At 38.7% G+C, this 11,766-nt stretch overlaps 3 protein-coding genes and 1 non-coding gene across 4 annotated transcripts; 3 read left to right on the top strand and 1 right to left on the bottom strand.

Moving 5' to 3' along the window:
* Positions 1–534: 534 nt before the first annotated feature.
* On the top strand, positions 535–1,932 carry MPC54 (Mpc54p; the record flags this gene model as incomplete). Its single annotated transcript, XM_056231354.1, has 1 exon — positions 535–1,932. The coding sequence occupies one exon, from the start codon at positions 535–537 to the stop codon at positions 1,930–1,932; it is 1,398 nt and encodes a 465-aa protein (XP_056085182.1).
* Positions 1,933–7,527: 5,595 nt separating this feature from the next.
* Skdi_15.trna16V lies at positions 7,528–7,601 on the top strand. The gene has a single exon. It is a non-coding gene; the product is annotated as a tRNA-Val (tRNA).
* Positions 7,602–7,837: 236 nt separating this feature from the next.
* On the bottom strand, positions 7,838–9,019 carry HEM15 (ferrochelatase HEM15; the record flags this gene model as incomplete). The annotated part of the gene is made up of 1 exon (XM_056231353.1): positions 7,838–9,019. The coding sequence occupies one exon, from the start codon at positions 9,017–9,019 to the stop codon at positions 7,838–7,840; it is 1,182 nt and encodes a 393-aa protein (XP_056085181.1).
* A 736-nt stretch (positions 9,020–9,755) lies between these two features.
* ALE1 (lysophospholipid acyltransferase) lies at positions 9,756–11,615 on the top strand (the record flags this gene model as incomplete). The annotated part of the gene is made up of 1 exon (XM_056231352.1): positions 9,756–11,615. The coding sequence occupies one exon, from the start codon at positions 9,756–9,758 to the stop codon at positions 11,613–11,615; it is 1,860 nt and encodes a 619-aa protein (XP_056085180.1).
* Positions 11,616–11,766: the final 151 nt, after the last annotated feature.

The following is an 11,766-nucleotide window of genomic DNA, read 5'->3' as shown; positions in this document are numbered from 1 at the left end:
GCGTCCCTCCACTTTGCTATACATATAACTGTGATATTATAATTTTCCAAAAGCATATGCAGTTCTGGCTACTTTAATCAAGAATATGTACTATATTATACTGAAGAAAGTTTAGCGTTTAACCCATATATATAACCTATATATACACATTTGATATATTACAAAGCAACAAATACCTTTGATTATCTATAATTCGTGCCGGCCTTTCTTTGTTCGACAGCGTCTATATATTCTATCTTTCGTGACAATTAAAACATGCCTTCTTGATTTGATTTTGGTCCTCGGCTCCAAAATTTTTTGTGTACGTAAGCGTGGCGACACACTTTTTTTTTATCTGTAGCCGCCCTCGGCTCTTTCATCTTGTGCCAGTAAATAGGTTATGTTGGAAGAGGAGAAACTTGACTATAAAAGCAGCAATTTAATGGGTGAAGGAAACTTTTCCTTTTTTTTTCAAAGTATTTAATTGTAATTATACTCAATAACTGAACACATTAACGTAAGTTTTCGGCTCTTTACGACATCTCATATAAGGCCATGCCTGAAGATATAAGTTATACCGGCCCCTTCGAGGAATTCAGCAATAACAATTCCCATGGGATTTCTCCTTTTAAGGACTCCTATTTCAAAGATATGACACCTTCTAAGCCAAATGTGAGATTTGGCGATGATGACGTTAATATTTTTGACCAAAGAAAGAAGGTAAATGAAATTAATAAAAACAGCTCCATTAGAAGGGGTATTCCGCCTTCGATAAACATTAATAATACGCCCAATAAGTCTAGCTTAAAATCACCAAAGAGTAATAATCTTTCTGACTGCGGGTTTGATTATGAACGTCGGTTCGAGACAAGAGATGACACTTTTAAAGAGGTCAATGACGCAGTTAACCGTTGCTATGCACTTTGTAACATCCCCACCAAGCATATATCCATAAGCAGTATCTCGGATTTGGCACAGACTTTTGAAACGCTTGCTGTTGGAATAACTCATGAAACAAATAGAAAAGCCGAATGTGAGCGAAGCAAAAATGCAATAGATTCATTATACTATCACGAGCAGTTGGAAAAAAAAGATCTGAATGAAAAAAGTCTTCAAATGGCAATTGATCACTTATTGAAAGTAACAAAGCAAAATCAAAGGCAAGTCGATGGTAGAGATAAGCTGGAAGAAACTGAAGTTCTCAAAAGCTTTATTAAAGAAATCGAAGAAGTTGAGGATAATAAAATTTCAATTAATAGTCTGGAGCAACAATTGCTTGAAGAGAAAACAGCAAATAATATTCTTAGAAGAGACTATTATAAACTTCAAGAACGTGGTAAACGTTTATGTCATGAGTTTCAAGACTTACAAGATGATTATTCCAAGAAAATGAAACAAAAAGAATACGAAGTGCAAAAACTCAAAAATGAAGTCAAATTTTTAACGAACATGAACACTAACCTAAAAGCGGATAAAACTCAATTCTCTCAAAAGGAGAAACAATATTCTCAAAAATATATCTATATAGAGAAATACATGAGCCATGTCAAACAAGAGTATAACAAGAAGGAGGACGAATGCAACAGATTGAAATTCGTTGTTGACAAAAATATGAAAAAAATAGATCACTTAGAAAGATCACTTCAGGCTCAGACAAACGCGCAAAATAGTTTCTCAGCTGTAACAGTTCAAGATGAAGATCAAAAGGATGCCCATTTGGAGGACCGTTATCATAAAGTAAAAGAATTCATGGAACAAAAGCTACAAACTTCCAAAAATAATGATCCATCATGTTCCGAAGCAGAAGCTCTTGATAATGTGCTTGGGCTAATCGAAAATACTATGAAAACTCTGGAAGGAAATAGTAAATATTATTCAACTACAACAAAAAAGTGCTTAAAATATGTTACTGGCTCGTCAAGGCTCAAAGAAAATGAGCATATTACAAATTGAGAATTTTGTTCAGTTATCAAATAACCAAGGTTCATAACCTAAATGTACAAACATCAAAAAGACATTATGTTTTAATTATTTTCTTTTTTCTTTTTCTTTTTTTCTTCTTAAAGCTGACTCCCACGACTAATATGCTATGTAAAGTCAAGGCATAACAATTCTTTATTTAATATTTTTCTTGCATGCTTCAATACTTATAGATCTATACTAGAAAATTACAATTCTGGCTTTAAATATTCACCTGGCCGCTTCAATATTAACCTACTATTTATTACTATTATATAGCGCCAAATCTGACATCTGAGCGACCATCAGCCTATGAGATATGATTCGAGGAAAGTAGCTTTTAAATTTAGATGGGGTCAGTCACCATGCTATTTTGATTTTAGAGCAATCGTTTCTATTAGCAACCGCAGTAGCATTACGAAACATTTAGAAGCGGGAGAATTGACAACGCAATAGGGTCAATGAATGACGACGTATAAGACGAATGAAGAAATGAGTATAAGATTACATAAATTCGTCAATTACCTTTCGTGGATTCCTAAACCCACATGAAGAGCTTCTATATACGTAATCTCATTAACTTTATCAACAACGGAATCCTAAATCCCAATAATTGTCACCCAATTGTACTGATAAACAAACATAATATTGGGACAATAATCTGAGACAGTTTCTTTAAAGTTTCGGTAGTAATTTGACTGAGGAAGAGAAATCTGTCGTTTTCATGGTTGAAACGGGATGACTCCCTGAAACGCCAACGACTACGGCAGAGTTGTAGCTGAGGTGTGAGGCAAATAATCTAGAGAATAACCACTACCTAAATCTGAAACAAGCTAAGATCTACCACCATAAGTGGTCGATAGAAATCAACCTTTATAGATTGTAGTATCTCGCAGAATCATGAGATAGATTAAATACATAGAAATAGAATAACAAGAAATAATTTAGCTCTGAAGTTCCTTTAATATTTTGATAGGCCAGTTTGCTACATGACATTTATGTTGTATTGTGGGCTCGAGTAGCACTAGGGCAATTTAGCCATCCTATTGATGTCCGGAAAGTAACTTGTTGCTAAACTAGTTGTCACGGCAATTCGGCGGGGTGTTACTTCCATATCTAATATATAAGATCTAATTTATACTTAAAGGGAAGGGTGGAAGCACAAAACCTCGGATCCAACTGATTGTTCAGGTATTCATACTTTCGAGGTACTACATCTAAACGATCTTGTCGCATTTCTTCATTCTACTAAAGTACGACGTCTGTGTAACATATACGAAGCACACCTTTGAATACAATCAGAATATCTTAGATAGTAATGATGGTTACTCATGTGAATAATACTGAACCTATATGTTACAACATATTTATACATTCGGTATAGTACATCTAAGCGATCTTTTGGTATGCTTAACGTATTCATTCTTATGTGTTTCAGAGATGCTTCCATTGCGTTCATTATGATACACGATAGTCGTATTGGCTATCGAGAGGTACTCTTGCCTTTGTTGTATCTCGAGATGAGATACCTCAACATGACGACAGTACGTCATAATGAACACGACGGAAGCATCTATAAAAACGTGCCTGAAATTAATCAATACAAGTCGTACCAGATATCAGCACCACATTCGTAATTACATTCTAGAACGTGGTCCTCACCCAAACGAAACGCACGAAATATAAATAGACGAACAATTAGATTAGATCCGAGATTCTGCGCTTCCACCCTTTAAATATAAAGTAGATCTTATATATCAGATATACAAGTAACATTCCGTGAATTATCGTGACAACTAGTCTAGCAAACAAGTTACTTCCCTGTTATCAACAGGATTGCTAAATTACCTTGGTATTACTCGAGCTTGTAATACAACATCTGGTAGCGTTAAAGGTTACTAATTGTTCAAGCAAACCAACGAATCCCCGAACCTAGCTACATCAACATTTCCCATGAGCTTTATGGATCAAATCCCAGGAGGAGGAAGTTATCCGAAGCTTCCAGTAGAATGTCTTCCTAATTTCCCGATCCAACCAGCACTATTATTCAGAGGTAAGAATGACTCGCACAAGTTGAAAAATTTCATCTCTGAAATAATGTTAAACATGTCTATGATCCCTTGGCCTAACGAAGCCAGCCGTATTGTCTATTGTAGAAGACACTTACTGAACCCTGCCGCTCAATGGGCTAATGATTTTGTCCAAGAGCAAGGCATACTCGAAATAACGTTCGACACTTTCATTCAAGGACTGTACCAGCATTTCTATAAGCCACCAGACATCAACAAAATCTTCAAAACGATTAATCAACTGTCTGAAGCAAAACTTGGTATCGAACGTCTTAACAAAAAATTCAAAATGATTTGGGACAGAATGCCACCAGACTTTATGACCGAAAAAGCAGCTATTATGACATATACCCGCTTACTGACAAAGGAAACCTACAATATAGTTATAATGCACAAACCAAAAACGTTAAGAGGAGCCATGGAGGAGGCTTACCAAACAACCGCACTAACTGAGAGATTCTTCCCAGAATTCGAGCTAGACGCCGATGGAGATACTATAATCGCAGCCACAACTCGTTTACAAGAAGAGGATGACAACGACAGTGACCCAGAAGATAACTCGTTAACCCAGAAGAGACACGTCCACGCAGTTCGGACAAGAAGATCATACAATAAACCGACCGCGACTTATCACAACAGGAGAAGCAATAATCCATCTAGAGAAGAGTGTGTAAAGAACCGTCTTTGCTTTTATTGTAAAAAAGAAGGACACCGCCTGAACGAATGTAGAGCTCGTAATGCGAGTTCTAGCCGATCCTGACCCTGAGTCGAAAGACCACACGAAATTTTCTATCACATCTCAACCTATTGTACATTATATCGCCATACCTGAAATGGACAAGACTGCCGAAAAACACATAAAAATAAAAAACACGAAAATAAGAACCCTGTTTGATAGTGGATCACCCACATCATTTATCCAAAGAGATACCGTAAAACTCCTGAATCTGCCAATCCACGATACTCCGCCGCTCCGCTTTAGAGGATCCTTATCTACCGAATCTGCCACGACCTCAGAAGCAGTTACTCTCGACCTTACAGTCGACAATCTGCAAATCAATGTAGCCGCATATGTACTCGATAAAATGGACTACCAACTTTTAATCGGAAATCCAATTCTCCGCCGCTACCCGAAACTCCTGTACACAATCCTGAACACTAAGCAGTGTACTTCCGCCCAGAAGCCCAAGGCTTATCATCCCGAAAACATTAACTATGTGAAAGTTAAATGCGCTGGTAATCGTGGTAACTCCAGAACCAAGACACTGTCCTTTGCCCCCACTACTCCTGAAGCAACCGACCTGAACTCCGCTGGTAACCGTGGTAACCCCAGAAACAATAATCTGTCTTTTGCCCCCACCATTCTTGAAGCAACTGACCTGAAATCCGCTGGTAATCGTGGCAACTCCAGAACTAACACCCTGTCTTTTGACCCCACTATTCCTGACGCAACTGACCCGCTTACAACCCTTGACAATCCAGGTAGTATTCACAATACATTTGCACAATTCCAGATACCTGAAGAAGCGATGATCCTAGAAGAGGATGAAAGATACTTCAACGTTGTTTCAACCATCCATAACGTCGAACCTAAAGCTATTGATCACAGCGATAAGGAACCATTCTCCACGTTGCCGGCTTGGTTACAACAGAAGTATACAGAGATTATACGTAATGATCTCCCAGCAAGATGTATCAACATCGACAACGCTCCCGTAAAACACGACATTGAAATTAAACCTGATGCACGACTACCTCGACTAAAACCATATCACGTCACCGAAAAGAACGAACGAATAATCAACAAGATCGTTCAAGAACTGCTCGACAACAGATTCATTGTCCCCTCGAAATCTCCATGCAGTTCCCCCGTTGTCCTCTTCCCGAAGAAGGATGATACCTTCCGACTCTGTGTCGACTACCGTGCCCTGAACAAGGCAACTATCTCCGACCTATTTCCATTACCCAGAATCGACAGCCTACTGAGCCGTATCGGAAACGCTCAAGTATTCACCACCCTAGACTTGCACAGTGGTTACCACCAGATTCCGATGGAACCAAAAGACTGCTACAAGACTGCCTTTGTTACCCCATCCGGTAAATACGAATATACCGTCATGCCATTTGGTCTAGTCAATGCACCTAGCACCTTTGCAAGATACATGGCCGACATTTTCAGAGACTTGAGATTTGTCAATGTCTATCTTGATGACATATTAATCTTCTCTGAATCCCAAGAAGAACATTGGGCACACTTAGACACAGTTCTTGGAAGACTAAAGGACGAAAACCTTATTGTTAAAAAGAAAAAATGTCAATTTGCATCGAAACAAATTGAATTCCTAGGCTATAGTATTGGAATCCAGAGAATAACCCCACTGCAACACAAATGTGCGGCCATTCGTGAGTTCCTGACCCCGAAAACAGTAAAATAAGCACAACGATTTTTAGGAATGATTAATTACTACAGACGATTCATTCCAGAATGTTCTAAGATAGCACAACCCACTCAACTGTTTATTTGTGACAAAATTCAATGGACAGAAGAACAAGAGAGCAATCGAGAAGCTGAAAACCGCCCTATGTAGTTCCCCTGTTTTGATACCATTCGATAGCAAAGCAACTTACCGATTAACCACAGACGCCCCAAAAGATGGTATTGGTGCTGTTCTAGAAGAAATCAATACAAAAAACAAACTTATTGGTGCCGTCGGTTATTTTTCTAAGACCTCAGAAGGCGCTCAGAAGAATTATCCCCGCAGGCGAATTAGAACTACTTGGAATTATTAAAGCACTCCACCACTTTCGATGTATGCATCACGGCAAGCATTTTACATTAAGAACAGACCACATCAGCTTACTGTCACTACCGAATAAAACGAACCCGCACGACGCGTACAGCGATGGTTAGACGACCTAGCCACTTATGAATTTTACCTTAGAATACCTAACAGGACCCAATAATGTCGTCGCAGATGCCATATTCCGTCCGTATACATCACGATCCCAGAAACACCCGATCTTATCAACCCAGAAAGCTGGAAAACTGACTATATATCAGACCCATTGTGTAGTGCTACGTTAATTCATCTGAATGAACTGACGCAACACAACGTCAAACCTGAGGATATGTCAGCCTTCCGTAGCTACCGCAAGAAATTTCAATTATCCGAGACCTCCCGTAAGAATTACTTCATCGTAGACGAAATTATCACGAGCCCGTAATGCAACAATCTCTGTCACGTAGCAAACTTACTTATCCAAGTATTATAGGAACTTCAGATCTAAACTTAAACATGTTCTTCTATTTCTATATATCTAGTCCGCATTGTAGTTTCCTACAATACTACTATTTATATATGTTGGTTGTTATTACTGGTTTGGACAATGTGTCTTCGTCTGTTTCAGATGCAGCTAGCGATTACCCTTTTAAGTAACTGCTAATGTTTCATCTGCGACATGGCCGTTACTATTAACGTGACGTATTCAGTTTCAACCATGACATTATCATCTAAAAGTTGGTTTCGTGGTCTAGTCGGTTATGGCATCTGCTTAACACGCAGAACGTCCCCAGTTCGATCCTGGGCGAAATCATTTTTTTGGGAACTTTAGTCTAGTAGTATAAGAAAGGAATTATGATCAACGCGCACTACATGTGACAAGATAATATATGTTGAAAACCTTCGACTGGACTAACGACGTAAAAAAAAATTTGTAGCATGCAATAAATATCAATATGTTATAGGCCGCTGAGAAAGTATAAATAAATGACTTCAAGCTTTTAAATAAAGAATGTACTGATATTGAAACCGCGATGTGAACGACTCTTTTCAAGTAGATTCATGATTGCCAAATACCAATGAAAGGTCTTTTACGGGATCGCTAGACTTACCAAGTGTAAAGTCTAGAGGTAATTGATTGGAGTACAGCTGATGACTTTCCAAGTGGTTTTTCACAAGATCTGCCATGCCTTCAATAAAAGTTTGATTACCATTCAAAGATTCGCATCTTTTGAATTTATCCTTATATGGCGACTCTCCAATAACACCTAAGTCGATTTCGTGCAGGGTTTCAATATGGTCAGAGGTAAAGGCAATAGGAATGAACATCAGACCGTCAACTTTCGGTCCTAAAAATTCGGCGATGTCTGCTGTTTGGGCACCCAGCCATGGTTTGGGTCCAACTTGGGATTGCCAAACTAATCTATAAGGATTCTTAAACTTCAGCTTTTGCATAATCTTGTAAACAGTCGCAGCAACCTCCGCGGGGTAGGCATCACCAGTGTTAACAACATCCATGGGTAGGGAATGTGCGGAAAACAACAAAACCACCTTGTCTCTAACAGGCTGTGGGAACTCTTGCAATTTTTTGGTGATATTTTCAGAGAATGCCTTAGTCAGACCTTCATTTGTGGGCCAACGATCAATGACAGACCACGAAATAGATCTCTTAGAGTCCAATGCCTTGATCTGTCTCCATAATTCGTTGATAGACGACCCAGTGGTAGAATAGGAGAAATGAGGATATTGAGAAAAGGCCACGGCTTTCTTCACGCCATCCTCTAGCATTTGCTTGTAAGTCTCACCCGTTAACGGCTTTGCATAACGGAACGCCACGTAAGGCTTATGGGGTGCTGTTTCCGGACAGGTCTTGTCCAAAATTTTACAAACTTCAGAAGCTTGATATTCCGACCATTTGCGAATCGGAGAACCTCCACCAATTTCCTTGTATTGCTTTTCTATCTTAGGAGTACGAAACTTCGCAATATACTTAGCAATAGTTTTTTGGTATTTAGCGCTAATAGGAATTAAGTCATTATCAGCAAACAATTGATATAAAAAGTCATACGTTTCTTCGACCTTGGAGGGGCCACCCATGTTCATTAAAACGACACCTGTAGGTGCTCTCTTTTGGGCATTTTGCATGTTGACTGTAGTTGAAAATGACTTTGTGAAGGTTAATTGCGACCTTCTTAGGGAAGCACCTTGTGCACGAATTGTTCTAGAGAGCATTCTTAGTTTATAGCTTTTCTACTACTCTGGTCATAAACGAACAGAAGATAAGCAAGAAATCTTTTTTTCCTTCTTTTACGGTCTATTCAAGTGAAGCACGGGGATTCCCGCTTGTTTAATAATCAGACCAACAATGATATTGACCGACCAAAAGAAGTATTCCTTCGCGTGCTTCTCCTTTCTGTGTCAAATCCCCTACTGAAAAAGCAGCATTGGGAAAGGAACAGCAGCTTCTCCTTCGTCGCAGAGAGCTCGCGGTAGCATTTCATTGTCAGGTATTTATGATATTTGCTAAGAATAATTAAAATGTCTTCAGGTCTTGCACATACTCCTACATATTTGTAAGTATTTTACTGATTTGAGTATATAAAAGCCGTACTAAAACTAACCAGCACCTGTAGCAAGGTGCAAAATGTTGAACCTTTCCGAAATTTATTGCCAGAAACCAAGAGCTAAAAGTGCTTGGTAAAAGTGAAAAGACTCTTTTTCAGCTGTTTTTTGTTCTGCTGTTGAGCTGTTTTGTTCCATCTGTTCAACAAAACAGCTTCACTGGATCTTTCAAAGTGCGCGTCGAAACCACAAACCGTCGAAAATATTGATCATCTAAATAAAGGGTTCTTATTTGCACAGTTTCGCATTGAAATATTCCATTCAGGCACAGATCAACAAGAAGACAAAAAGGTATTCGAGAAGACTAATTGTGGTATTTTTACTTTGCTGCTGACCATTGCCAACCATGTACAATCCCGTGGACGCTGTTTTAACAAAAGTGACTACCAACTATGGGATTGATAGTTTTACTCTAAGATATGCTATTTGCCTGTTGGGTTCTTTCCCACTGAATGCTGTTTTAAAAAGAATCCCTGAGAAGCGCATTGCTTTAAAATGTTGTTTTATCCTGTCTATGTCATCATTTTACCTATTTGGTGTGCTTAATTTAGTTAGTGGGTTCAGAACCCTGTTTATTAGTACCATGTTCACGTACTTGATTTCAAGATTCTATCGTTCTAAATTCATGCCACACGTAAATTTCATTTTTGTTATGGGCCATTTGGCATTAAACCATGTACATGCCCAGTTGCTCAATGAACAGACTCAAACCACTGTTGACATTACAAGTTCACAAATGGTCTTAGCCATGAAACTAACTTCCTTTGCTTGGTCTTATTATGACGGCTCATGCACTAGCGAGAGTGATTTCAAAGAACTGACCGGGCATCAAAAGTCTCGTGCCGTGAGAGGCCACCCACCGTTGTTGAAATTTCTGGCGTACGCCTTTTTCTATTCAACGTTGTTGACTGGGCCAAGTTTTGATTATGCCGATTTTGACAGCTGGTTGAACTGCGAGATGTTCCGGGATTTACCTGAAAGTAAAAAGCCTATGAGAAGATACCACCCTGGCAAAAGAAGACAGATACCAAAGAACGGTAAGTTGGCATCATGGAAGGTTGTCCAAGGCCTCGCATGGATGGTTTTGAGTACACTAGGGATGAAACACTTCCCTGTTAATTATGTTTTGGACAGAAATGGCTTCCCAAAAAGATCTTTCATATTCAGAATTCATTACTTATTTCTAATTGGTTTTATTCACAGATTCAAGTACTATGCTGCCTGGACGATCTCAGAAGCATCTTGTATATTGTGTGGGTTGGGCTATAATGGTTATGATCCAAAGACTCAAAAGATCAGATGGGACCGTGTCAGAAATATCGACATTTGGACTGTGGAAACAGCGCAAAGCACACGGGAAATGTTGGAAGCATGGAATATGAACACTAACAAGTGGTTAAAATATTCCGTCTACTTACGTGTTACCAAAAAGGGCAAGAAGCCTGGTTTCCGCTCAACCTTGTTCACTTTCTTAACTTCCGCATTTTGGCATGGTACTAGACCTGGCTACTATCTGACTTTTGCCACAGGGGCCTTGTACCAAACATGTGGTAAAATTTACAGACGTAACTTTAGACCCATTTTCCTACGGGAAGATGGTGTCACACCTTTGCGTTCCAAAATAATTTATGATCTTATTGGTATTTATGCGATTAAGCTAGCATTTGGCTATATGGTGCAGCCATTCATTATACTCGATTTAAAGCCATCTTTGATGGTTTGGGGTTCCGTTTATTTTTACGTTCATGTTGTTGTTGCTTTCTCATTCTTTCTATTCAAGGGACCATATGCTAAACAAGTTAGCGAATTTTTTAGATCCAGGCAGCCTAAAGAAATATTTATCAGAAAGCAAAAGAAACTAGAAAAAGATATTTCTGCAAAATCTCCAAACTTGGGTGGCATTTTGAAGGCAAAGATGGATCATGAAAAGAGCACGGCTGCTGAAGAAGATGAGATGAATTTAGGTATTCCACCTATTGAGCTAGGGAAATGGGATAACGCTAAAAAAGACTGGAAAGATTTTTGTGATGATTACAAAGAATGGAGAAATAAAAACGGTCTTGAAATAGAGGAAGAAAACCTTTCCAGAGCTTTTGAAAGATTCAAGCAGGAATTTTCCAATGCCACAAGTGGATCAGATGAACGCGTGAGGAAAATGAGTTTTAGTGGATATTCGCCAAAGCCCATCTCAAAGAAGGAACAGTAGATAAAACAAATACTGATGATTTGTGAGAGATAATGAAAATTATCTTTCCGATCTTTTCTTACTTTTACATCAACGTTTGTTGACTTTGCTTTTAAGTTTTTCATATACTTTTGACATACTGTAGTAAATATATGTGTAGTTATGTGTATAT

This window comes from Saccharomyces kudriavzevii (assembly GCF_947243775.1).
Source record: "Saccharomyces kudriavzevii IFO 1802 strain IFO1802 genome assembly, chromosome: 15".
In the NCBI taxonomy this organism is placed as follows: domain Eukaryota; kingdom Fungi; phylum Ascomycota; class Saccharomycetes; order Saccharomycetales; family Saccharomycetaceae; genus Saccharomyces; species Saccharomyces kudriavzevii.
The sequence above is the reverse complement of the archived record's forward strand: the minus strand, read 5'-3'. Positions and strand labels throughout refer to the sequence as shown.